Source organism: Poecilia formosa, unplaced genomic scaffold (assembly GCF_000485575.1).
Source record: "Poecilia formosa unplaced genomic scaffold, Poecilia_formosa-5.1.2 Scaffold71, whole genome shotgun sequence".
In the NCBI taxonomy this organism is placed as follows: domain Eukaryota; kingdom Metazoa; phylum Chordata; class Actinopteri; order Cyprinodontiformes; family Poeciliidae; genus Poecilia; species Poecilia formosa.
This window is the reverse complement of record NW_006800010.1, coordinates 2,053,396-2,080,935: the sequence shown is the minus strand read 5'-3', so window position 1 is coordinate 2,080,935 and position 27,540 is coordinate 2,053,396. Positions and strand designations below refer to the sequence as shown.

At 38.9% G+C, this 27,540-nt stretch overlaps 2 protein-coding genes across 5 annotated transcripts in view; one reads left to right on the top strand and one right to left on the bottom strand.

Moving 5' to 3' along the window:
- Positions 1 to 582: 582 nt before the first annotated feature.
- dync2i1 (dynein 2 intermediate chain 1) lies at positions 583 to 10,258 on the bottom strand. Of its 2 annotated transcripts, none has more exons than XM_016673192.1 (23): positions 10,103 to 10,258; positions 9,861 to 9,914; positions 8,555 to 9,110; positions 8,413 to 8,483; positions 8,060 to 8,311; positions 7,901 to 7,951; positions 7,525 to 7,572; positions 7,097 to 7,322; positions 6,891 to 6,993; positions 6,674 to 6,803; positions 6,435 to 6,546; positions 5,562 to 5,656; positions 5,287 to 5,416; positions 4,939 to 5,111; positions 4,585 to 4,747; positions 4,147 to 4,260; positions 3,972 to 4,033; positions 3,230 to 3,281; positions 3,060 to 3,120; positions 2,734 to 2,833; positions 2,521 to 2,652; positions 1,137 to 1,360; positions 583 to 1,046 (listed from the first exon to the last, which is right to left on the bottom strand). In XM_016673192.1, the coding sequence occupies exons 1-23, from the start codon at positions 10,115 to 10,117 to the stop codon at positions 875 to 877; spliced, it is 3,096 nt and encodes a 1,031-aa protein (XP_016528678.1). In that variant the 5' UTR covers positions 10,118 to 10,258; the 3' UTR covers positions 583 to 874. The 2 variants fall into 2 exon arrangements, with proteins under 2 accessions (XP_016528678.1, XP_007555700.1); XM_007555638.2 differs by having other exon boundaries at positions 8,416 to 8,483; positions 10,103 to 10,257.
- Positions 10,259 to 11,046: 788 nt separating this feature from the next.
- The window catches only part of esyt2b (extended synaptotagmin-like protein 2b), a 38,957-nt gene continuing 22,463 nt past the window's right edge, over positions 11,047 to 27,540 (top strand). For 2 of the 3 annotated variants that reach the window (XM_007555637.2, XM_007555635.2), the window contains exons 1-6: positions 11,048 to 11,773; positions 16,004 to 16,045; positions 16,539 to 16,673; positions 16,952 to 17,028; positions 18,644 to 18,716; positions 20,281 to 20,370. In XM_007555637.2, coding sequence (XP_007555699.1) covers positions 11,378 to 11,773; positions 16,004 to 16,045; positions 16,539 to 16,673; positions 16,952 to 17,028; positions 18,644 to 18,716; positions 20,281 to 20,370 — 813 coding nt within the window. In that variant the 5' untranslated portion in view covers positions 11,048 to 11,377. Of the gene's footprint in view, positions 11,774 to 16,003; positions 16,046 to 16,538; positions 16,674 to 16,951; positions 17,029 to 18,643; positions 18,717 to 20,280; positions 20,371 to 27,540 lie in introns of all 3 variants that reach the window. The other variant, XM_007555634.2, reaches the window with a different exon arrangement.

Sequence of the window (27,540 nt, the reverse complement as noted above, 5' to 3'; positions counted from 1 at the left end):
TCTTTGCTTGTTTCTCGGCAACCATAGTTACTTGGCTGCAAAAACTCTTGCTTTATTTCAAAAATATTTTGAAGATAATTCAACTCCATTCCAAAATACTTTATTAGTCCCAAATGGAAGATAAATGTTGCTGTCACTCGTATTCCCCAAGGTTCTTCAAATAGTAGATGCTAATAGCTGTTGATAGGATCTTCTGTAGCAGTCTGTATTACAGCAAATCTAAAGAAGCCTCCAACTGAAGACACTTATTCAAGTTTTTCTGTTACTCTTTATGATTTTGTTTGATGTACTGATCTGTTTGTAATTTTCCTTGAATCCTGTAAAGTGTGTTTTTAGAAAAGTACTATATAAATAAAATGTGTTATTATTATCAACATTATTATTATTATTATACTCCTCAACCGTCTCCACTTCTTCTCCAACGATGCAGTCAGTGTCTAACCTAATCCTGCTTCTGTGGGGTTAAGTCAAGTGGAGTATTTTTACACATGATGTGTAAAAATGGTGTGATATGTATGAAAAATAAAACCCAACATTGTATATACAGGTTTACTATATTTATTTAAAATAACTCACACTTTGTAATAAAAATATTTTATAGCCAAATAGTATAAATATTTTCATATATCCACAAACGTGTGCAATATTCTTTTAAAACTAAGGACAATCGATGAATTAACAACGTTCCCCTCATGGCCATGTTCAGCTCATGTTTGTTCAATTTCACATTGAACAAACAGAAAGGTATGTAGGATGATGTCTTTAGACGTTGTATTAGTTGCATTTTTTGCTCCTTCTGTGTTTAAAAATGAATTGAACCTTTAAAGTAACAGTAAAGTGAGTCGGTATCAGTATGAAGTCAAGATGGATGTTTTCAAAAGGCTTCAGTCATTATGCTCTCCAACTTTCCCTCCTCTGCAGGGTTGGGCAACGTCAAAGACGGAGTGAAATACTGCAGCTCTATATTTCCTGACTTGTGTGCCAGCGCAATTCCTGAGTATGTGTTTTGTTGTCCCGAGTCTCCAAACGCAGCCATAGCTGTTACCCTAAAAACACAAAGCACACACCTGATATGAACACAGGATGGCATAAAATGTATGCTACACTTTACATGTCGCTCATTTAATTGGTGTTACCTATCATCACGAAATGTCTCCGTCATAACAGGCTGTCCATCATCTTTCAACATGTCCCATATGTGAAGGTTAGAAGCGGCGTCGAGGACACAAAACACAGCAGGCCTGGTCTGGGTCCACTGCAGCGAGACCACCGCTTCTCCACCGGTGCCGTTCATCCATTCTGCCACGGGCTGATCGTGGCTGACTGCATGCATCCTGATGCTGCCGTCTGCACAGCCCACCTACAAAAAAAGGGAAGAAAAAAAAACTCACAGTAAGGTCGTAAAGTACACCCTTGCACCAAAACATGAATCAAAGTACCTGGAATTCATCATTTCAGAGTAACAGGAGAAGAATCTTCTTTGGTGGAGGGAACAGAATAATGGTAATATTATTTGTGTAACTTGGTCTGCTTATTAATTTTTAAAAGAATCAGCAAATTTAATATGTTAGCCATTTTCCATTGATTCTCTGTGTATGCTAAGATGATCACCAATATATCTAGCAAGCTATAAAATAGATCCTACAGCTCCTGGCGCATTTGTTGGCACTCAAGTAAAATAACTCTGAAATAAATTAATTTCTTGATGCAGTAGCAAAGACTCATAAACAAAAGTTTACAGTTAAATGTCAATGTCAGTGTTGATCTGGCCATACATTTTGGATCTTTAACCTGTGGGAATCTGCAACCCATTTTTAGTAATCCAGCAGATTATACCAGATTTTAAATTTTAAATCACCTTACATTTAGATTGTTCATGATGCGTTGAGCTTTAACACAGATCCTTCACCATACTCAACAATAGGCATGAGTTGCTTTTACTATTAATTTAATTCATTCTTTGCTTTATGCTACATCTGCCTCGTGTGTTTGTTGCCAAAAAGAAGAAGAAAGCACCATTAATAGTGATACTAGAAAAAAAAAATCAGTATGACATCAAAATGAACAGCTGGTGAGAAGATGGTGTCTTCTATAGTTGCTATGAAGACTTGGTAAGCCAAAGTCGCCACTTTTTGTAAGTTATGCAAACTATTTTTACCTCCCATACTCTTTTTCCTTGTGCAAAACAAGGCACACACCCTTGTTTTGCACAGCTCTGGCATTTTAAGCTTTTTAATTATTGTCTTGACTGAGAGAAATCATTTCCAAGCTAAGAATCTTGAAGGGTACCAATGATTTCAGGAGTAAGAACAGTTATTTCATAATATGCAATTTACTTTGAATCTGGACAGTTGTCCCTAAATAAAAGTAAACATTTTCTAACATTTTTCAGTGTGAAAGAATTATACTGTAATCAAAGATGAACATAAGTGTTTTTATATATCAACAAGCAGCACTAGTATGTGTGCAAAAGGCTGCATGTCTTAAAACTGATTCAATTTGAAAAGGAACGCTTCCTACCAGGAAGAGATTTGGTCTGAAAGGAGAGAAGTGGATTGAGTTGATGTCAACAGTTCTTTCTTCCATCTCCTGGGACCTGTAAAACTGCGGAGGAGCCTTCAAACCGTGACTTGTTCCATGTCTGACCAGACCCTGGAAAGAAACAGGAAGTCACAACATTTCCCAGAAGGAAACTAGGGATCACTAGTCTGAATTGGGGTACATTTTGCTCACCAGATTGGTGCCAATAAAGAAATGATTGGAGTCTGTCGGATGGTATTTTAAAAGCAGCGTCTGAGAGGGCCTTGTTTTTGCTGCCTCTTTTAGTAACGGCCTTGGAGACGAAGAGAGCGCAACATTAGATCTCACAAACTGTCCCATCACATCATGTTCCCCCAGCCTGTACAAGTACATGACCTCCAGAGACATGTCGAGGGGACAAACACTGGATCATGTGACCACTGTCAGAACAGCTGCGTCCCACTGGGTCAAGCCACTTTGAGGTATTTTTAAGCCCAGCGGCTGACAAGTGCTCATCATGAGCTATTTATCAATCTAACCTCTGAACAGTGAGGAGGGAGGAACTGTGAAGCAGCTTCACTCTTCCCCCGGGACGGAGACCTGCAGGGTGGGAAACACAAGACAGAAATAAGGCCAAAACACGTGTGGGAGAAATATGAGTATGTTTACTGGATAGAACAGGGAGGACTATAAAATGTGACTCAATTACCTAAATCTGTCGGCGAGCCTGCCTCGTTGCCTCTAGGGAGCTCCACCACCACCTACAGGACGCAAAGAGGAAAACACATAAAAGTGCGTGAATACTGATGAATATCAGTGACGCCAAACAAGACTACACTTTATAACATTCTGAAGGAGTGGATTTATATGTTCACATATAAAATTTCCAAGCAAATTTTCAGACGTTCCACTCAATATTCAGGGTATTTTTTTGAGATTTTATGCAGATCTGTACATAGGCACGACAGCTAACAAGGAGTGAATGGGGTGACAGTGGCTCAGGTGGCAGGAGTTCATCCCATAACCAGATGGCCTCAAAAGGTGGTAGAGGACATTAATGAACAAACATGATCAAGAAACAAAGCAGACAAGTCAGGGAGAAAGTTTATTTCCCTTCTATGTCATAATTACGGACTACTTTGTGATCACATAAAGTCCTGATAAAATATGAAGAAAACTGTTGCAAAGAGTTTCAGATTTAAGCAGATTTCTTATCTGCTGAAATCAGATAAGGAATCATCTCATGCATGTTTACTGCCTTGTCTTTCCTTTATGAAAAGTTTTTCTCTTTTGGGACGGATAGGTTGAGGGTTTTATTTGTATACTATATTCCAGAAATTTGTGTTAAAGTTTTTAAGAGGATAACAAATAAATAAAATAACCAAACGCTACAATGTAGCACCTCTCTGGATCACTTCATTAAACTCATTTCTCTTTGTTGCCAGACCTACCCAGAAATTTAAAATCCCGTTTTCATCCAAGGAGGCAAGCTGGAACGACAATCCTGATGATTCTGAGTGATGAAGAGACGAAGATATAATTTTAGTTGACTGATTTTGATTGGGTTGAAAAAAACAAAGTAATGACACACTAATATTCAGTCACTGTGTAAAAAGAAAGTCACACCTTCCTCTGAGGCTAGAAGTGCGACCTCTGGTCTCAGTCCTCCAGCAACAAAGGAGGGAACGACCTCTACGGAGGTGACAGGAGAAACATGGCCTGAGCCGGACATCACTGCGTCTGTGTTGACAGAACAACGAAAGACAAGATGTCAGCGCTCACCGCGTTTCTTCTGTTTACGTAGATAAGCAGCTTCTGCACCGGAGGGATGCTGTAAGGGATACTCAACGAAATCAACAAAAATAAAACCCTGGATTTAATCCAGACAGTTTATGAGTTTTATGTTTTGAAATACTGAAACCAATGTGGTTATCTCATTTCTTAAAGTGCCCCTGGATTTGGCGCAAGTTTGCAAGAACAAAAACATTTTACATGAAAATGAATATTATGGAAAAATCTGTGTTTAATGAAAATTTTAAGCGAATAAAACTTTTCCTGACATACCGGTGGAAAAGGTGGGATGTCTGAGGGTCCACTCATGATCACCAATCTTTAATCTGTAATGGTTGCTGGCATACTCCCTCAGGTCCCACAGCACCACAGAACCAACCTGTGTCCCTGCAAACACCAGAGTGGACTTTCCTGGACTGAAGCAGCAACACTGGACCTGCCAGGAGCAAAAACGTTAGAAGTGTTAAAAGTCGGTTTTCAGGGATTTTTTGTTAGTCTTATTAGCTTGGTTGTTCTCGTCTCATCTATTTTGGCTAAACTTCAATCAACTGGCGCAGGACAGGCAAGTATTATTCTAAAGTCAAGCGGACTTTGCTGAAGCTGAAATTAGATTGGGTAAATGTGAACCTCTGATTCATAGATGAGTATCTTCTGAGGTCTGGACGGCTCCCAGATGTTCCAGACACAGATGACGGTGCAGCCGTCGAGGCCGGCAGTGCTGGCTTTGGATGTGGGCATGTGGACGGACAGCATGATGTGCTTCTGAACCTGAGAGAACTGCACCAAACTAATCTGGCGACCTGTGATTGAAAAGTTAAACCCGACTCTGTTATTTTCTGAATGATGTACAGCATTCTGATAATATTAGGAATTTGTATATAAAAAAAAAAAAAAACACAAGTAGATTAAGGGGGGAAAAAACAATATTAAAGCAATGTGTGACTGTCTTTGGAATACTTTTGCATGGTACTGTACCTAAAAGAAAAGGCAACTTAGTGTTGAGTTGCAAACTTCCATCGCTGAAAGAAAGCGAATCTGTTTTAGTCTTCGGCTTTCTTAGGGATTTCCTCTCTGCCTGATCTTCCTCCAGTAGAACCACCATGACCTGCGTTTGGTCAAAAAGCACAACAAGTTACTGCTTACAAGTCGAAGAAAAATAACACATTTTAAAACTTTACAAAGAATGACACAATGAAGAAATAATAATAATAATAATAATAATTAAAAAAAAGTTATATAATATGTAAAACCTGTGAGGCTGAGCGGACAAACGACATCAGACATTGTGAATCGAGAAGGAGGTCAGTCCTGCTTTTGTCTTGTGCATCCTGAGAGAAGTTTGGATCTGCAAAGTAAAAAGGTGCAACATCACCGCCTATAATCGACCACTTCTTCGTTTTTTGTCCTATTTGTCTTCCATGGTGATTCATTGGGATTTTATGTGATAAACCAACACAATGTTGCAAATTATTAAGTGGAAAGGAAATGATTCATGGTTTTCAAACAGTTTCACAAATAAAAATCAAGGCATGCATTTTTATTCACTCCCGTGGCCTGACAACTCTTAAAGACAAAATCCAACTTTCCGTGAAGGCCTCACAAAAGACAGCATCATGCAGCCCAAGAAACACAGCAGAAAAGTGAGGGGACAAGTTTTGGAAAAGTTTAAAATGTGATAAAACAATCTCTCAATCTCTCAGAATCTCCCTTGGCAGTGTCCAATCCATCAAAACCAATCGAGACTTAGACATTCCCCCTAAACTAAATGGCTGAGCAAGGGCAGCCAGAGTTACGATTGAACTGCTGCAGAGATCCATTAATAATGCAGACAAACCATTAGTCATGCACTCCACATATTGGACTTTTAATGTACAACAGTAAAGAACAAACAAAAAAGAAGACAGAGGGGATCCCATGTTTGGCCTAACACTGCACTTCACCCTCCAGCAGGATAGCAACCCTAAACACTTAGGCAGAACTACATTGGAATGGTCAAAATCATATGATGTTCATGTTTTAGGATCACCCAGTCGAGTCAGTACTTCTTCTGCAGTCAGTAAGACTTAATACTGTTGTTGGGTGCAAGCTGACAAAATGTGAAAAACCCTAAGACTCTTTCTTACCTCCACATGCTCCATTGTATTCAGGGGGATGCTGAGTCCACTTTTCACATATTTCTACTTCCTCTGTCTGGACGTATCGGTCTGCGTTATCCTCGTTACACTGAACGTAAGCCTGGGAGGAAGACAGTCCCACATCTCACTCAAATGTGCCGTTTCCTTTTTACACCTGTATCTCAGGTGTTTTGTCACAGACTCAAAAAAAACAAAAAACAAAAAAAAAAACAGAAAATGAACCTGACCTGCTGGGTGTTGGCATTTCCAAAGCTCTTTATATACATCTCATATTCACTGACAGGAGGGATGTCGAGGAGGGAGAACGTCATGGAAAAGTCCAGATCGATTAAACGAAGCAGCTCTGTACTGCGCTTCCTGTTTGTCAGAGAATATTTACCGGCTCATAAAGCACTGCATCAAACTGCTCGAGGAATAATATTTTAGTTTTAAATTAACACGTACATCTGCTTTGTGGCAACCTTCTTGCTGATTTCACGTTGCTTTGCAGCCACGAAGTTGATAAATTTGCCATGGCGAGAAGTTTTACTCTCATTCCTTTCAGAGCCTTTAAGCGATTGATTGTGATTAATTACATTGGCCACAATGTCACATAAAACTTTGTTGAATTATCTAAGTTGTGTGTACGGTATTGAACATAAAGAGAGCACCTTTGGACCATTTGGGCCTGTTCTGCTCCTCCTCTCTGGCCGTACTGCTCCTGGACTGAGCCGTTCCAACTCTCTCGTTCTCCTCAGCCATGGCTCTCCGGATCGCCTCAATCTCTTTACTTTGTTCTGCAGTCTGCACCTCTTCCCCATCATTGTCCTCACCTTCATCATCGTCCTCGCCTTCATCAGCACTCTCGTGCATGTCTTCAAAGTCCTCTTCATAATCCTTTAAGGAAATAAAGCGTTGTTTATGCAAGCAACACAGTGTAGCAGATGAAACGTCCAGCGCTGAGTTCTTACCAGTCTCTTAGAACGTAAATCGATAAAAGCGTGCAAAAGTAAACGATTGAATGTTAAAAAAAAATGAGGATGCTGACAAAATAAAAGATGGAAGAGAACAGAATTAGATATTTCTGCTCCTCCTTTACCTCAAAATCCTCTTCATATTCTTGCTCTGCCATGTCTGCATTTTCTATCTGCAGATGAAAATAAGCAAACCAAGATGGAGGAAGGCAGAACGAAAGAACTGCGCGCAGTCATATGTATGCTGCACAGAAAGCACAAAATGTGAACAAAAGACCCATTAAAGAAAAAACAAAGCTTGATCTATGAAGGGACCTTTTTGATACACAGGTTCAGGAATTGTGTCAAACCAGTAAACTGTTGAATTTCTGAGTTTTTTTATTTTTTTTTAGAAAATATTCTAAAAAACTAGATTTTTTTTTCTAGTTTCTTTCCTTTACAATCATCAGGCCACTTTTCTGCAACACTTTATGTCCCCCTCAGTTTTGTGGTCAAACTTACACGGTCCTCTCTTTGTTGTCCATCTGCTCTCTGCTGCTGCTCTTTCTCATCCTAGTTATTTGGAAGTAACACGTAGAAGGAAAATGACATAATATTATGAGAAAATAAATTTAAAATGAACAAAAAGAGGTTTTAAGGAGAATTTAGGGACCAACTAACCTTTTTCTCTTCCTTCCTTTTGTCCGATGAGGATTTCTTGGAACTGCTTCTCTTCACGTCCTTTTCCTCTGCCTCCCTGTGTCGTCTGTCTTTATGCCTTCCATCGGCACTGTCCTCCTCTTTTTTATGTCTTACTTTGTGCTTTTCCCTTTCTGTTCGATCCCTGTCAGCGTCGGAGCTCCGGACATCGCTGTCAGATTTTTTCAAGTCTTGACGTTCCTTGGATTCACTTTTGTGTTTCTGTTTCTCATCCTGTAGCATCAGAGCATCAGAGCGACAATATAACTGTATCCCACATTATTGAAGCAAATGTGACCAAAAAAATCGAAAACAGGAAATTGTTATCATTGTCCTACATGCTGTCTTCTCTCCTTGTGTCTTCTTTCTCCTTCCTCTTTAAGTCGTCTGTGGTCTCCTTTACGCGCTAAGGTAAAAAAAGGCTGTCAATCAAATGGACAACCCAAACATAGGAAAATGGAGTTTAAGGAAGCCTACCCCCATCTTCTATTCGCTCTGAACGCCTTCTTTCTTCTTGAACATCTTTGTCTCTTCGCTTGTCTTCATATTCGCCTCTGTGCTGCCTGTCCCTCAGCTCTCTGTGCAGTTTTTCTGCCTGATCTCTACCTGCTTCACCCCTTTCATCATGCCGCCTTCTCTCTCTCCTGAGCTCCCTTTCCAGTTCCTCTCTTCTTTCCTTTAGTCTTTCTTCTCTCCTGTTGTCCCTGACCTCCTCCCTTACTTTTAGTTCCTCTTTCTCCTTATGTTTGTGTCTGTCCCTGATATCTCTACCATCAACTACCCGTTTTCTCCTGTCCTCGTCATCTCGTCTCTCCCTGTCTTTGTCACCTCTCCTGTCACGAGACCCGTCCTTCCTTCGCTCTGCATGTCTGTCTCTACTGTCTCCATGTCGTCTCTCTCTTTCCTTGAGCTCGTCTCTGTCTCGTCTGGACTCCTCTGGATCTCTGTGCCGTCTCTCTACGGACTCTCCACCACGATGCTTTCTCTCATTGTCTTCTCTCCGTCTTGAATAGCCATCCCCATAGTCTTTTTCCTTACAAACACATAAATACAAGGGTATTGATTTTGTCCCCTTTTGTGAAAAAAAAGTCCAAAAGTTTAAATCTACTCATCATGGGCAGTAATGTAATTTAAATTGTTGGTTTTCAGCAATCATTTAGATACACAAGTTAGAACTTATTGTACATTTTATTTGATCTACACAGAGTATAAATGATCAGAGAGATTAGTTATTTTTAAATGCTACTTGTTTTAGCCTCTCTAGCATGAACTTTCTTGCATTTGATTGTATTAAAATGCAATCAAATGCATTTTGCCTGATTCAAAAGGCAGTTTTTAATGTACTCCTCTTTGATATTGACGTTGAAGAGGAGAATTGTACTCCTCTTCTTCATATCAAAGGGGAGTAATATTTGGCAAAGACATAAATTGACCTGGGTGTGTTCTCTAAAAGATAATCTAATGAGGGGCAAAGAGAAATAACCGACTTTACTTAATGATGATCCCTAAGGAGGAGTTAATAAGCCCGAGTCCTGTCATATTAAAATACACTCTGAAGCCTTTAACGTCACATGTTACAAGGTTTGGGTGAATGTATGAAAAAAAGCAAAATTCATTTTTGTATGGACACAATATACACAATAAATTCAAATATGAGCACTAAACGTTCGTTTTTAAAAATTATTTCAGCTTAATGTGTGATTATTCTATGTTGGATAAATAACGAATGAAATAATCACTACACCTCCCAAATAATCTGATTATTTAAGAACCTTTGACTTACCCTGAGGTGTCTTCTCAGCTCAGCAGGTCTCCATGTGTCTTCCTTAGTTAATTTCTAGGGAAACATATTATCTGTCTTCACTTGGTAATAACAGTGAGATTCACTTGGACCAGCAAAAACACAGTTTAAATAAGAACAAGTCTAATTTGCACAACAAGACTACGTCCAGAGTCTGAGACGAGGTATATAACAAATCTCTGGCTTTTATTTGCCATCGCTAATGATAAACGTCAACCACTTACCTTATCACTGTGCATGTTTTCCTCGTTGTTTTTGGGTTTCAAGCTCTTAATACTCTAAAAAACAACATTACATTTTTGTATACGCGACGCCATAGTGATAACTGTCTAGACCGCATGCGCAGTGGGTTGAAACCATGGCGAACGCGTCACTTCGGCTTGACAACAGACCTCACTAATCAGAGCAGGAGCAATCGATGCTCAAAAGTCAGTTTCCATGGCAGCGGTCCAGGCTTTATAGTCAAACTTGATTTATTTTTTATATACAAAACGACAATTGACGTTTTTGCTGGTGCTGAACAAATGGCAATGTATTTTTGCTAGTTTCCTCAACATCTTAGTCTCTTTTTTCTTCACTGTGGGACTTTTTAAGCTTTTGCTTATTTTGTCTGGGGTGTTACCGCTCTGTCTTTTATAGCTGTTTATGTTATTTTCGTTTTTAATAAGTCTCGGTTTGGTCTCTATTTTATCCTAAATGGGTACTGCGAAAACCCACACATTTAAAAGCCACGTCCAGGTCAGACTACTGCCAGACCTACAGAATTAAACTAATCACTTAAATGGGACCTGCCTAACTAGAAATTCAAGAACAGGTAAGAAAACAAAGCAGTGGATCTCTCAGTCTTCAGCCTGGAAATGGTGACAGTTCAATTTTCAGGTTTTGGAACAAACTCCAGTCAAAAACAAACAAACAAACAAGAAAAAAAAAGTAAGCTGAGTGAGCAATGTCCAGCCTTTTAAAATGGCCTCACTCCCTCAGAGCCATTTCAGCCAGAAATAAATCTGGGAATAAATAAAATTATAAATGAGTAAATATAAATGAGAATAAAGATGCCAATTATTTATTTATTTATTTATTTATTTTACCTATTTATTTATTTGTTTATTTATTAATTTATTTATTTGATTTTGGCTGAAATGGCTCTCCATGATCTTGACCTACTTTCATGAAAAATAAAATAGCGTCAAATGTCAGCATTGAACACCAGATGGCGGTGTTTCTCGGCTTTAAGTTTTCAGAATCCTTGCGCGTTCTTGGAAATGTTTATTCCCACCCCTCAGTGCCACCCCTGTGCAGGCAGGGTGAGCAGAACAGTGGACGGTACAGACATGCATTTTGCAAGCGGCTCTCATTGAAAACTAATAAAGCAGATGTCAGCGCAGCCTCGCAGGACCATGGGAGGTTGCGCAGGTGAGCCGACGTGAAACGCAACGCTCCGCACATGGAACTGTATTGTTAGACCTAACCCGCACTGTGACAGTTTGAGGACAAGAGACATGTCAGGAGACAGAATGACAGCAGTCCGCGGAGCCCACTCACACAATGCGAGCCCTGCGACTCCAAAGGAGAACGGACACAGCGTCCAGCATGCGTCCAACTTTCCCCATACCTCTCCGGGGAGCGCACTCGACGACACCCCGGTGTATTCCAGCAGCGAACTCACCCACACATGGGTCCACTTCGTAAAGACTTTTGTCATAATTTTCCCAATTTACGCCCTGGGTTATTTTGAATTCAGTTTCAGCTGGCTGCTGATTGGACTTTTTATCTTTTTCTGCTGGAGGAGAAACGCAGGAGGGAAGCTCAGCCGGCTGAGCCGAGCGCTTGCTTTCTTTGACCAAGAGGAGCGATGTGCCAAACAAAGCCTAACCAGCTCTGATTTACCACCATGGGTAAGATAGATTGCTTGTACATTTACCGAGCCGCTTTCTCAGAAGCATTTGTGCGGTTCTTGTGAACAATATGTTTTGAGCTTCCAGGAAAATAAACAACCACCTGACCAGATCAGGCGTTGCAGGTTTGAGCTGTGAAGCCGCGATGAAACAGCTGTTCAACCCCCCTAGACTGTGACATGAGACCCCGGCCCCATTCTAAATACAGAATGGTACAATGGTACACCAGACACCACGCTGGGAGGGAAACATGCCCACTGAGTCTCTGTTATTTTAAGATCCATGCAGATTTACTGTATCTCCTTCAGAAATCCATCCTATTTCTGCACTATCTGTGTTAGAAGGGCTTGAATTAATAATCAATGGGAACCCATTAGTGTTTCAAAAATAACTAGGACGCTATTGATAAGCTAGCATCCAAACATAGAATAATAAAAGTCTGGTATATAGCATAATAATAGGTTATGAATGTTTTTGTTTACTGGTATCAAAATGTACTAAGGTTTTTAAGGATTTCAAAATCAGATGGAAGTATTTCTGTTGCAAAACTGAGCATTAAATATTTTTCAGTTACTACTGAATGTGGAGTTCCACAGGGTTCTGTTCATGGATTTATTGTATTTGTGCTCAATTGGTTCCCTTTTGTAACAATTTAAGAGCATTCTGTGTTTTTATTTTCTTCCTTATGCTTTGTCTTAAGATCTTTCAGTGATATCTCCCGTTGACCACAGGTCAATTTGTACCCTAAGCAACGCATTACCTTTTCTACGTTCTTCCATTTCATAGCCACGAGTAAATCAACTTATACCTAAACTTTTATCAATTTGCATTTAAACATTTTTATGTCATGGAGATGAATTGTCAAAGAAAAGTCTTCAATTTTACTACAATTTCATTTAATTGTATTTTATTTTCTTAAAACATTCTAATACATCAGATTCACATTTATTTGGGTTGTTATTCCTGTTTCAGCCAATTAACTCTTCCTGCTTCCTGCTGGTATATATATTAGTAATTAGAGTCATATTACCACATTTTCATACTGTACACTTGGGAAATATGAAAACTGTTTTGAAAGGTCAGTTGTCAACATGGGTGGAAGTATCCCCCTTTCAGGTGTGAATTGATGCATAGCTTTCAGTTTTAAAGAAAATAAATGAGATCAACTTATACATTGTTGTCATAAATGTCTGTGTAGCTATGAAAAAAATATATTTTGTTGTTCAATTCCTTTACTGAAATGAAGAGATTCTCTCTGCCTGTCAAACATGTAAATTTTGCATGACATTTCGTAAAACTGAACCGTTTAGTAGAATACTTTTAATTTTGCTTTTCATGTTCTGAAAATACGAGTGCAAAACGGGACTTTAAGAGCATCAGAAAGAAGGCGGTCAACATGTTTGCATGGATTGAATTTGCATGGATTTAGTCAAATAAAATCAGCATCTTGTCATTAAATTTTTCACATGAGTCAGTATAATATTGTCATAGTTTGATAAACTTTACTATAAATACCACTGTTAAATTGTCTCAAAGCCATTAACAAAATTTAGGGTGAAAATGTAGAACATTTTCTAATTGCATTTATTCAACAAAAGAAGGAGAACAATTATTTCTAGTTTTATAATGTTCTTTCTCTATCTTGTGTATTTTGATTTTTATAGATGTAAGCAAAATAAAGAACAAATATCTGTTCAAATATCTGTTAACTTTAGTAACTCATAAGTGCTTATTGTGGAGAATAATATAAATTTTTGGCTTTTTATACAAGTATATCATTTTTATATGTGCTGATCAATCAGTCAGTGCATCTGGTCAGATTCCTGCAGTGAGCTGCTTTATGGATTTACAACATGAAGTTGTGGTTTAAGAATTACATTGCTTTACATAAGTCATTTTATTTTTCTTTTTCTTTTAGCTTTTTTCAACATGACTGCTCATGCTTTTCTTGAGTGGAAATATTTCCAAGCTTCCAAATGTCTTCTTCTGAGAGCCTTCTTTTTGACAGCTGACTGGTAGAGTGGATCGAAAACAAAACGGCTCTGAAACAAAGCAAGATATTGAGACTTAAAGACAAATAAAACTACCAGCAAAGCGGAGGTGCACTGTATAATTTCAGTCTCGGTTGTGGAGGAAGATGTACTGAAGGCCAATGAGTTGAAGTTATTGAGTTCAAACATCAATGGTATTTGGCAGCAAGGGGCTTAATATCAGCATGTAATGGGAACTGTTCAATGTTTTGATGATAAATGTGATCGACACACTTTCCCAACTCTATTCTTTCTCAGCAGCTTCCATCACTCTCTGTGACCTTTAGCATGTCATCTGTGTCAGGAATGATCCACTACGATGATCCTTGAGTGCTACTGACACACAGTGTATAGATTCACATTACCAGGAGTAAAATTAGCTGCAATTTCAGGAATATCCAACAGCTCTTGGTGATTGAACAAACCGTTTGGCCTATGGAGCTGCCAGGTAGTAGGGAAAGACAAAGATGAGAAAACCAAGAATTAGTACAGGAGGATGTGCAGAGGATTTTTGTGACTGAGGACGAAGTTAGGGAGAGGGTAAGACCGAGGCAGATGATCTGAAAAAAAAATTGTTTTTTTTTTTCAGATCTATTTGACATTTTTAAAATCATTTCAGTGGCACACCATTCAGGGTGCCATTCTCTTAGGGGGGTGACATGAATGTTTAAACGAGGGAGAAGTTATGTCATTTACACCCACAGCAAGTTTTCCATTGCTTCTTGGCTAAAAATCGTCTGAATAGGGCCTTTCATTCCTGACGCAGTAAGCCACTCTGACGCTGAAGATGGTATCTGAGTTGAGATTCCTGTTAGCTCCTATGCTAAAAAGCAATGTTACAGTTTTTAAGAAATTTTTGACTAAATATGACTTTCTTCAGAATAAAGCCTATAATTACTAGACTGATTAAACCCGAACCTCATATTTTTAGACTGAACATAGAATTTTTTAGAAACATAGCTTAAGATTCACAAACTCGCCATCTTGTATGTGCATGTGTGTGTGTATTAAAAAGATGGCAATAATGTTATTTTTTTGTGTGTTAATTTTACACTTTTACAGTAGGTTTGTAGTGTGCCATGCGCTTTCCATTTCAAGATAAAGGTCCTAGCAACCCCACCTCCTCTGCAATCACTTCCAGGTGTCATTTAGAGGTAACAACATAAAAAGGGCTGAAAATAATTTCACCAGCCATACTCCTTAGTGTTTGATTTGTAAAAAAGTTAAACAATTTGATTCCATTTCAAAGGCACCACTTGGAGTGATCTATTTATTAAAATCCCATCCACAATCACGGCTTTAAACAGGCGTCTCTCAGTCTTCTCTGTTATCATGCTTTCTACAATCTGGGCATCACCTCATTTTTTTGTGAGCTTTGTGTTTGTGTTTTGAATATAAAAGTAGAATTATGTCAGATCCGTTTAGCTGTAACTCTTTGTCTCCAACCGAAGGCTTTAAGCTCAGGAGGTAACAGAAACGCGACCAGTGTGTTAAACATAGCTTAAAGACCTCAAAATCTTTTAAGTTTAGCACCACCTCAACATAAATGTCACTGACTGAATAATCAATATTCTCACGCCTGTGCGTCTCTACTTGACAGCTTTATTAAACTATTAACCTGATTTTTAAATATTAGCTGAAACTTTATGCTCCCCATCGCCCTGCTCTTGTCACTTTACTGTCCACATTTTGACATGAATGCTGAGTCTTGAGAAATAGCGCTGTCTCTTCAATCCATTGCATCACATGTCAAATCCTATCTGACAGCCACTCACATCAGTTCAGCCGTTTTATGTTGGGTTTGAAACCCCCAAAATCTCAAACACATCTATCAGACTTATGTAGTACTTTTCAGGACACTCAAAGAACCTTTTCAGTGAAATCAATGCACATCGTCATGTTAGCAAGCTACTGGATTGCAGCACCAGCTGACAGTTCAGGCATCTATTTCGTGCCATCAGCCCTCCTGACCACCACCAGCAGGCAAGGTGGGTGGAATTGAGCATCAAGACCTGCTGTCTGAGCGTAGCCTTATTCTCTTAAAAAAAAGAAAACATGAATAAAAACATACAGATGCACTAACAGATGAAGCAACAATGTGCTTACCTGCCAACAAGCAGAGCTGCAAAACTATTATGATTCTGTAAATTAGAATTTTAAGTATTCTTTAAATGATCATGTCCTCTGTTCGTCACTGCAGGTCCATTTCCCAGATGTAGAGCGGGTGGAGTGGTTAAACAAGGTAAATAAATTGAGCATCTGCCTCTTTTGCTTTGCATACATCAGTGAATCTTTATTTTCCCTTTTTTCATGAAGTTTCCTAAACTGAAAGTCTATTACCCTGCTACTCTTTCCTCTTCCCACTCTGTCTGTCACACTGCAGCAAATTTAACTTAAACATGCAGTCTTGTGTCTGCACCGGTGTGAAAAGCATGCTGTACCCGCTGTGAATCCCCATGGCAACAACCAGGATGTGCATTCGAAGTCACGCATGAGCATATATTAAAATAGTTGTGGCATTCTGGGGAGGGGCGGGGGAGGCGTGAGTAAAAATTGCATGCTCTGACGTCCCAGTTGATGGGAATAATTCTGACCCCGCTTTCCTAAAATAGAAGAATGTTTTCAATATTTTAAACCAATATGTCATTCACAGAGTGACACTAGCAGCAACACATCTGAAAGATTTCTACTTAAGTCGTCCTTAAAAAGTGACCTATGCCTTTACTTTCCTGCAGACTGTAATGCAGATGTGGCCGTACATCTGTCAGTTTGTGGAAAAACTGTTCCGCGAGATGATCGAGCCAGCGGTCAAGGAGTGCCACGTCCATCTCAGCACCTTCTGCTTCAGTAAGATCGACATAGGAAACAAAGTGAGTGTTGCAGAAAGTGCCGGTGTCTTGCCCCAGCAGTTACAAAACAGGCCGCTGTCAGCAGGTGCTGTCTGACAGCTGGGGGAGGTTCTAGCTCAACCATGAAAATACACGACAGAGAGGTCAGTGTCACAAATAGTTTCCATGGATGGATGGGTGGGGAGCTGGAAAACAGGTCGACCTTGTGCCAAGCGTGTGAGAGTTGAGGGGGTGTTGTCATAGTGTTAATCAGCTGGAGCGGTGTGGTTGCCATAACGGTTACTTTTGTTATTTTCTAGCCACTCAGGATCAATGGAGTCAAGGTTTATACAGAAAATGTGGATCGGAGGCAGATCATCATGGACCTGCAGATCAGGTGAGTCAATAATGTTTGCCATTTTGATTTGTTAAAATTTTACTCCTGGCTAGAATAATAACACATTTAGCGCTGACACCAAGCTCTCAGTGAACCTTGTTTCAGAAAGTCAAATTTTTGCCAAGACCAGACTTCTCCATCATCTGTGTAATGGCTTCTTGCTTTTCACATCTCCTCCAGCTTTTGTGACCCTTAACTTGGCAGTTACTGAGAAATTGATAAATAATCAAAAGCATCCATGTTGGCACAGACCTTTGGCTTGCAAACTGCCCAGAAAGATCTCTGAGGGAATATAAAATCACTAAAATATTTATTTTTGTATAAAATGCCTACAGTGCCCTCTACAGTAATTGGCAGTAATGGTTAAAATGCTGAACTTTCTTGCTGTGGCATTCTCTCACTCTGGAAAAAATGAGAAAAATCATATTTTTTATTTTCTATACATCTATTCAGTGAGAAAATAAATCCTATGTTAATAAATAAAGCTTGTAGAAAGAGGAATTTTTTCTTGTGATCTAATGTATACTCGTAAAAGTTGCCAATGGCCTTTGATGGGAAACACAAAGGCCATTGGCCCACAGCATCACAGAATTTCCACCATACTTAAAACTGGGCATGGGGTGTTTTCTATATATTCATCTCCTGTTTAACACAAGAGCAACCTGCACTGCCTGTTGTTGTAAAGGTGAATCTTAGGCTCATCTGATCAAAACACACATTTTGATCACATCAAAATATATAGAAAATATATTTTTGATGGTTGTAGAGAAAAAAATATTTTCCTCATCAGTCTTATCAAACAAGGAGTTACTGAGAACTCCTTGTTTCTCAGTAACAAGAGAAACAAGGAGTTCTTGTTGCTCCAAAATAACCTTTTCTGGCTATTTTGGAGACTTGGTGACCCCAAGGGGCAACTCTGTGCTGCAGTTCTTAGCTATAGATGCTGACTTTACTTCAAGGCTTTTTACACATCTACCGAGGAGAGAATAAGCTTGGAGGGTGTATAAGCATGGAAGCTAATTTTCAAATCTATTTAAATACAATCATTCAAAAATAACAGAGCTTGTTTTTTTTAAGAAGTTATTTGAATTTAGAAAAGTCTGTTTTCTCATTAGCAGTCATACAAAATGTTCCATTTTTTTTTCTTTTTTGCCTGGAATCAAGAGAGTTACACAACAGACTAATTAAAGCTGAAAATGGTTTGTCAAGAAACGTCCCTCACTGAGCACACTATCACTATAATACAGTATTGAATTGTGTAGTCTACACTATAAACTATTGACTCATAAGTAGGTGTCATGGCAATGACACCTACTTACAATGACACCTTAATAAAACTGTTGTTACACTCAGTTTTATTAGTTAAACTAACATAAAAATAACAGGATAATCAGCTTTTGTTCCTTTGAAAAATCACTCGAAAGTTATTAGCAGCAGTTTCACCTGTTCTCAGTTTTCATGTATTTTTTTTTAAGAGCGTTTGATTTTTTTGTTGGTTTTTTTTGTTGTTTTTTTTGAGCATTGTAACGTGAAATCCTAAAGGAAATAAATCAAGAGCTGAAAATTGTTATAAAAAGTGATGGAAACCTGATAAGATTTTGTCCCTGCCTCCCAGCTTCGTTGGGAACACTGAGATTGATGTGGACATCAAACGCTACTATTGCAAAGCTGGGATCAAGAGCATTCAGGTGAGGAAAATCCCTTTGGTTTGATTCATTTCTCTCTTTTTGCTGAGGTGCTTCCTCTTTCTCTTGAGTTTTGGTCTCAGCAAAAACAAACATCAAACAAAAGTTATACAGCAGCATATAGAGAGGGACATAGCGATGGGAGGCAGAGCTCTGTCCTGTCGTTTCTAATTTGCTAGACTATTCTGTAAAGCATATAAAGCCAGAGTTATTTTAGGGAAACGTATAGAGTCATAACATGATCAAGGCACTAAGGGAGCAACGTTATTCTTACAGACATTTTTACTTGGCACGTAAACTATTACTAAATCGTGTGTTCCAGTGCATATGGTTTCCTTGTTGATTATCATTAATAAGTATAAAGACAATTGTAATATTGCTTAGCTGTAGAAATTGTTGTCAATATGTTCCCATATTGATGTCTAAACCTTTCATTACTTACTTCTATCTCCTCGGCTCTGTCTGCGTTGCTGTTGACGATCATTACCCGGATTGGAGAAATCTGCATTATTCCTCTGTGTGCTTTTATATCTTCTCCTGAGGAAACATTTGTTGCACCCTGCTCCCATTATGCAACTCATGGAGACATGGAGAGAGCATCTCTTTTACAGTCATTAAGAACAGCACTAATTCAAGTTGTTGTTTGCTTCAGGAGCACTTGGATAAAATCCTATTGGTCATTGATCATGCAGTACATAATTAGCTTTTTGTGGGGTCAGACNCAGACATTTTTACTTGGCACGTAAACTATTACTAAATCGTGTGTTCCAGTGCATATGGTTTCCTTGTTGATTATCATTAATAAGTATAAAGACAATTGTAATATTGCTTAGCTGTAGAAATGATTGTCAATATGTTCCCATATTGATGTCTAAACCTTTCATTACTTACTTCTATCTCCTCGGCTCTGTCTGCGTTGCTGTTGACGATCATTACCCGGATTGGAGAAATCTGCATTATTCCTCTGTGTGCTTTTATATCTTCTCCTGAGGAAACATTTGTTGCACCCTGCTCCTATTATGCAACTCATGGAGACATGGAGAGAGCATCTCTTTTACAGTCATTAAGAACAGCACTAATTCAAGTTGTTGTTTGCTTCAGGAGCACTTGGATAAAATCCTATTGGTCATTGATCATGCAGTACATAATTAGCTTTTTGTGGGGTCAGACGAATAACCAACAGGAGATTTGAAAAATAAAGTAGAAGTATTTTGTGTAAAACTGGAAGTAAGTTTTCAATCAGGAAATGCATCTTCAAACAAAATGTCAATGCTGGAACTTAAACTTCCTTTGTTCCCTGCTGGCGCTCTCAGCAGCATTTTGTTTACCACACAACACAACTAAACCCTTTCAGATTCTATAATCCTAGCAATTTCCATAATACAATATGGAAAAGGTGGAGGATGAAGCTGGCAGGTGCAAAGCCGGACAGCGATCGAGTTTCCAGCCTACCGTGTGTGGCAGCTCTGGCCGCTCCACCGCTCAGGAATGTCGAGCTCCCACTCTCTTAAGCTTGCTTCTCTTGTGTCCAAATGCATCACTCTTGTTCTCTCCTGTGTTTCCATAGATCCACGGTGTGATGAGAGTGGTGATGGAGCCCTTGCTGGGGGATGTGCCTCTAGTTGGAGGACTGTCCCTGTTTTTCCTCAAGAAGCCAGTAAGTTCAAATCACGCTCGGCTTGTGAATTCTTCAACTTAACATGCTAAACAGAGCAATTATCAGAACAGATAACTTAAATGTGGGAATACGGGACCAGATATCTTCTGAGTCTATTCCACAACCTGTGTTGTAAAAATAATTCAGTTTTATATTCAATGCATGCATTTGTAATGCATGCTTTAAAGGAGATAAAAACTGCCACCACCATTCGGTTTGCCCATCTTGATGACCTAATTACTCACACCAATTCAACCATAAAAGGTATTTTATAAAGTATTTCCATAAAGTGGAAGAATTTTACGCATGAGAATCTGAAAGTGCTTAAATAAAGTCCAGTGGTACCAGTTGTCTTGGATACATGCAACTCGTCCACTGTGTGTGAAGACCTCAGGGAACGTTCTTAAGCAAACAGCATCATAAAAACCAAGGAATACAGCAAACAGCACAGGGATAAAGTTGTGGAGAAGTTTAAAGTTATGTTATAAAACAATATGTGAGCATTAGGGGAAAGCAGTAAAATGTCTGCCTTCATTTTACTGCCTTGAGAGTGTTAGTTTAGAGGACTCTCCTCTAAACTAAGAGGCTGGGATGAGAGAGCAATACAAAAACAAGAAGAGTGTCGGAGATTCTCAGCTCAAGTTGATGGTCCAACTATTTGCCATGCATTATGCAAATATGTACATCTCCATACAGTCTGATGGAGTTTGAGCTAAATAGGGTTAGGGTTAGAATTTACAAAAAATACTGCAGTTGTATTTGCAGAAAGAAATAATTTTGGCCCAAGGTGGTTGAATACAAACACAAGGCACAATTTCAGATTTTATTTGTAAAAAGATTTTAGAACCATATATTATTTTATATCCATGTCACAAATACACATGAAAGTGTGTTTTTGTGACTGTCCATCATCTGAAGTCCTGCACAGTGAAGTGTGTGATTGAATTTTAGTAAAAGGAGGGAAAAGTACTTTTCCCATGGACTGCATGTTGCATCTTATGAGCCAGTTGTTGCTTTTCTTCTAACTCTTCGGAAAAAAAATCCCCCCTTAATCACTTCATAAGGTGCCTGGATTATATTTTACTGCTTCAATTTCCTGATAGATGTCAGTTATTTTCTCCCGTTGTTTCAAATGCGATCAAGCACTGTCTGATAGAGTCATCTGACATGATTTGCCTCCACACTGTTGGTATTTTCCAGTGCACGCGCTCTATCGATCTCACAATTCAACACCTCTGTTGAGCCGCCGCTGCAATGCTTAAAATTGTTTGACCGATTTATAGCAAATGCTTGGACTCAGTGGAGCTTTACTGGCGCTTTAAATAGCTGCAGATCAAGCCAGACCTACTTTGGCAGATTTCTTTACCCCAGGCACTGAGCTAAAGTGGAGCTATTACTCCTCTACAGGAGGCAGAAGGAAGAAGCTGCTTCAGGCCATAAATTATGATGTAATCCCACATGTAAACAAATGGTAGTATAAAAGCATTAGTTTAGAGTGGTAAAGAAGAAATGAAAAGCTAAATCAGCAAACCTATGATAGAAAAAAAAAAAAAAAAACAGTCACAAGAATTTGTGTGGTCCAAACTTTAAATAATTTATTCTCCTCTCCTACAAGGCTGGTCGCTGAATGATAAATGAGACGTTTCCAGATCCTGTGAGGTCTTAGCCATGTCTGGACTGTGTGTGATCACAATAGATGTGACTCGGTGCGGTGTAAATAGAAGATGCAACACATTCTGCAGTGAGATTTTATTGCTGCAGCTCTGATGAACAAACACTATGTTTAATGACTGCTGAAGCCGAGGACCGCAGACCGACGATCTGTGGAGGATGTTTGTTCAGGAAACGTGATTATTTCATTGTCAGTTAATCAGCGTGCATTTTTGGATTGAATTAACTAATCACACATTGAATAGCTTTCACACAGTTGTATTCACACAGTTTGTTCACTGAAGATGTTGCTCAGTATTATGGGAAATTGCTGACATTTCCTCATTAAAAAAATGTTTTGAGCTAATGTCCTGATTTTCTTGTAAGTTGTAATAGAATAAACATCTTTAGACTTACTTTAGCTTTAAGCGTCAGGTAGAGGACACTTTCTCAATCCTCAAAAAAAAATGTGAGCCATAAAATATAAGATTTAAGTTTATTGTCAGATGTCTTTAATTGGTGGTAAGGCTGCTTAGGTCATTTGAGTGGCTCTAATTGTAATCCTTTTGGAGTCACCAGGTTACACCAGGCTCCTGTGTCTTGGCTCTTGGCTCTTAACATTTTAATATTTTAAACTTCGTAACCAAACATTGCAGAGAATTTGAGAATTTGACATTTGAGACAAAAGTCCTCCAAGGTTTAAGTGGGACATTACAAGACATGGTATGGATTTTCGCATAATGTCTGTTGAAGATTCAGGCTAGTTTCCTTTATCAGGAAAAAAAACATCTTCCGGGTGTAGACTCACCACGAATGCCTCCAACACCTCTTCCTACAAACATTCCTGTCAGAATTGATCACTCTCAGAAGCTCGGCAAATTCCAGCTGTGACCGGATTCCACTAGTGCAGTAAGTTCTGTCATGAAATATCTTTGCTACTTTATAGTTCTAGATCAGCTGTTATGTGCTAAGTGTATGCTAAGTGTACAAGTGATTGGAAACAGCCGCAACTTGGCCACAAAGTGGTAGGCCACTATAAAATCTAAGAGTGGGACCTGCAGAGGCTGGGATGCATAATGTGCAGAGGTCACCAAATGTCTGAAAAGTCAGCAACTAAGTACCTCTAAACTTCATGTGGTCCTCAGATTATGTCAGCATCAGTACATGGAGAGCTTTCTGGTATGGATTGCCATGGCTTAATAGCAGCATTTGTTTCCAATTGCATTGCAAAGCATCAGATGCAGTGGTGTAAAGCAGCAGAGACATGTTTTCCGAAGGGGCAAATTATGCTTCTTTGTCTGGAAAAATCCAATGAACAGGTCTGGGGTTTGACTGTTGCCAGGTGAACAATACTTTTCTGATTGCACTGTGTCAAGTGTAAATTTGGTGTAGAGGCGATTGTGGTGTGGAGCTGTTTTTTCAATCCCTTCATTCCAGTAAGAGGAACTCTTAATGCTTCGGCATATTCAAGTCATTCCGGTTAATTTAATGAGCAGTTTGAGGAAGGCCCCTTCCTGTTCCAGCATGACTGCACACACCAATGCACAAAGCGAGTTCTGTACAGACATGGATGAGCGAATTTGATGTGAAGGAACAGGACTGAATTGCATCAACTTCATAGAAAATCTTCTAAGGACCTTTTGCACCAAATCTTCACGCATCACTGACAGATGCTTGCAGTTAGATGAAGACTATGTCAATTAAACACAGACTGCAACGTTTCTGGTTCAGAGTAATTGTGTTTTAAGTGAAATGAGTGAAAATTTGTAAGTAATCCACATCACCAAAATTATTCTTTTTAGAGACTTGGTGGGTAATAAAAGCCAATGTGCTTTGGACAAGTGTGTCCTGTGTAGGCCGGTCACCATAACAAATGTTGCCGGACGATATGTTGTCCCAGTACCTATTGCAATAAATGATAATGTTGTTTTGAGACCATTTTCAAGTAATATGCTTATAACAGAATAATGATAATTTAAGTTCACCCTCTCAAAGACATATAAACTTCAATCTTGAAAAAAACACTTAACACTGGAACTGGAAGATATTGTAAATATACAAAATAAAACAACAACCAGAAGCAATAAATAAAATGGAAATAAAAAACACAGGCAATAGCATAAATAAAGTGGATTTTGATTTGTCTGTAAATACTAAGAAATATTAATCGTCAGAATGGAACTGATCAAGTTCATTTTAAATTTTCATGCAGTTAATTGATGAATTGCTTGTTATGACAGGCTTAATCCTGATTGTATTTATTGTCTCTTCAAATATCTACTCCCAAGTAGCTAGCTTGAAGAGTGTATTCAAGTCTTTCAGCGAAAAAGACTATCTGGTTTGGTGTACAGTACATTTATCTCATTTGACCAAATGTAGGCACAACAGGACCCCCTGTACAGTAGATATTGGCTCTGCTCTCTGGTATTCAGATATTGGTATTCTACACTGGAAGCTCAAAAATATTGAGTGTGATCCCTAGAGATGTTCTCCTTAAAATATACCTGACGGGTCGCAGATTGAGTGCTCACAGTGTTATTGATTAAAATATCTGCAAGACAGCAGAGCAAACATGCCTGTGTGGAGGTCTAGGTGTTTCCTAAATTTGCTCTTACTAAAAAAAAACTAAAAAAAAAGTGTTGTGTGCAGGAAAGGAAGTCAATGATTAACCTTCAAAAATGCAATGTTCCCTGTTTTATCCATCACATCAGCCGAGCCATGTCCAAAAGCTTCATTGTAGAATATTTTCATGTTTTGTCAATGAGCTGGAGTCTTGCATCTACACCACAAATCCCCCTCAGAGTCCCCACCCCATCATTCACAGGCCCGCAGTCCTCCCGCCCTCCACCCTGCAGCGTTTGGTGTTGTATGCTGTAGTCTGCTGCAGAATGAGCAGAGGAGCCTGAGAACAAGAGTGAGAAAGGCTCATTAAGAAAACACTGCTTTTAGAGCTCGGAGGCAGAAGCAGATCAAAGCCCTCCGAGAGGCTGATTCCGCTCGCACCCCTGTGCCGAGTTCTTTCTGTTCAATCCTCTCTTTGATTCGTTTTTTATCACAAACCTTCCCCCGTCTTTTCCTAGTTGGAACTGGTAGGTTTCATGTCATTGCGAATAACGTTGATAGCAGCTTTCCATGCAGCAAAGAGTACAGTGTCCCTCACCTTATTATTCTGAAAACTAATGAGACCCCAGACAGCGTCTGTTGCTTTTGTGGATATATCATTAAGCAGGTGTTTTGTGTTCATTTCTGTTCAGGGATATGTGCTTTTAATGCCATTTGTTAAAGCCGTAAACTGTGTCTAATATTGAATGCGTTTGTTTTAATCCTAAAGAACATATTCTTTCCTCTAGTTGCTGTAAATGTCCAACACTTTCATTTAGCTCTTTTTCTTCAGTTCTATACAGAGAAGAATCCAAGCTTACTCCAACTCTGTTTACATTGATGTCAGTGGTGATCAGGGTGTTAGTTTTGTAACACAGGGTTACAAATTGTTGTTCCATTGGGACTTTCACACACGTCATCCTAAGACTTTGCAGACAATGTTCCAAAGCAGGCAGCATATCCAGAGAACTGGAACTTGTTAAATACAAGGTGTATTGGATACTGCAGTATATTTTAAAACACCACATTTCAACACTTGAATGAGATGGGCTGTAGCAGTAGGATACCATGCAGGGGTGCAACTACCATCTGCTACTGTACAAAGAAAAAATGTGGCTGCATGTCACAATTTGACAATAGGAGATTTTATGACCATAGTGTGGTCTCCTACTGTAAGCAGGGTAGTGTACCATGATGGAGAATTTGTCTTGCAATGACCTGCATTATCACCCGATTAGCAATCTAACCAGACCATATCTGAAATGTAGCGAAACAAGAAATTCACATAATGGATGTACAGCACACAGATCTACAGAAACCACTTGATGTAATCACGTCTTTACAGAACAAAAGCTCTGAGGAATATTTGTGACCTCTTTTTGAACTTCTACGACCAAAAATATTGTTCAAATATGTACTACCAAGCTGAACCTAGCAAAGGCGAGTGTGGTTTAAAAACAATTGCAATTATTTGTCTGGTGGAAATTGTGAAGCGGTATCTTCTTTCAGATGTTGGCAAACCAGCAGCACTTGGGAGGGCAGCAGCAGCTAGTATATCACTTGACGCCCAAGCAACAGAAGGACTTGCCTACTGTCTGTGGACTGTCTGTACACCAGCTTTTCTATCATTTTATTCCCTCGATATGTTTGTTGCTTTGAGTATTTTACATTCGCAGACATTATGGAGCCAAGTATAACGTTCAAGGTAGAAAAGACATTAAAATAACAAATGCTGCTTTGTAAGAATGAGATAAAAAGGCAGAATGCTTTTTTTTTGTTTTTTTAATTATTCTGAGCTGGTTGATAATAGTCACCAGGAACCTACAGATGCTTTTTTTTGCTACAGTTATATCGTCAAATGGACAGAAGAGTTTCTACATTCTTACTAGAAAGTCATCTGACTCCAAACAATTGTTTCCTCAGCTAGACTAACTGAAAGGGTTAACTGTTGGACTGCCCCTTTTGGATTCTTCGGCCTTGACAAACTAGCTCTGGAATATTTCTCACTTGCATAGCCACGTCTGGCTGCAGCAATTCATCTCTTTCATGAGTTGTGGAAGTTTCCACACAGCATTTTCTAGTAGTGACAATGACTGTCCTGTTGTTAAGCTGGCTCCTCCAAAACAAAATCCCTCGTTTCTTATCTCATTTCATTGTCTAATGGAGAGTAGTCCCACATTTTCATAAAATATTCTCTTGAGTTTTCAGCTTGGTTTTCAACCTGAGATCTCTAAAACTGAGATTAATACCGAGATGTTTGCTTTGCTACGTAAGAATTTATGTTCTTCCAATCTAAAATCCTTAAAGAAAGAAAAAAACAAAACAAACGTATTTCTAAAAAAAAATATTTAAGATGTTTCTTACAAATTGCCATATTATGTTGTGGTCATTGCTCCCATCCCACATTTCACCCCCATATGGGGCAATATATCACAGAGTGGAAAGGATAGATGGTGGTTTTAAAACTTATGCACAAAATCTTTATCAACATTGTCACAAATTAAAAATCCTATTAATTTAAATTAAAGTATAAAGATAAACTTTTTTGTTGATGAAAATTTTGATATTACATAGTAATCAGTGAAGCCTGACTCTAAGAGTTTTCTTTGTCACTGTGAGCTGTTTATTATTTAAACCTGTGAGAAAAAGAAGTTAATCCATTTTAAGATGAGTCAGAAAACTCTGAGGTCAAGGGCCTAAAAGAGTTTGACACTGTCTTATAGGTGCTGCATTTGGGTGGGGCTAAGATAATACATATGACATAATTATGAGGTAAGAAAAGTTTGCTGGAACAAAGCAAGAGCAACTTTTCCAAGAAAACTTTTGATATATAAGTTTGCTACTGCTTGAGACAAGTTTTCTGTGTGTGCTGTAATCAATCAGCCTGTTTATTGGCCAGAAAACATGAAGCCAAGTGGT

Coding starts and splice junctions, on each gene's coding strand:
- dync2i1 (XM_016673192.1), bottom strand. Junction 9,111..9,860: donor AGCTGAGAAGACACCTCAGG/GTAAGTCAAAGG, acceptor TGTGTTTGTAAG/GAAAAAGACTATGGGGATGG. Junction 7,573..7,900: donor GACAACAAAGAGAGGACCGT/GTAAGTTTGACC, acceptor TTTCATCTGCAG/ATAGAAAATGCAGACATGGC.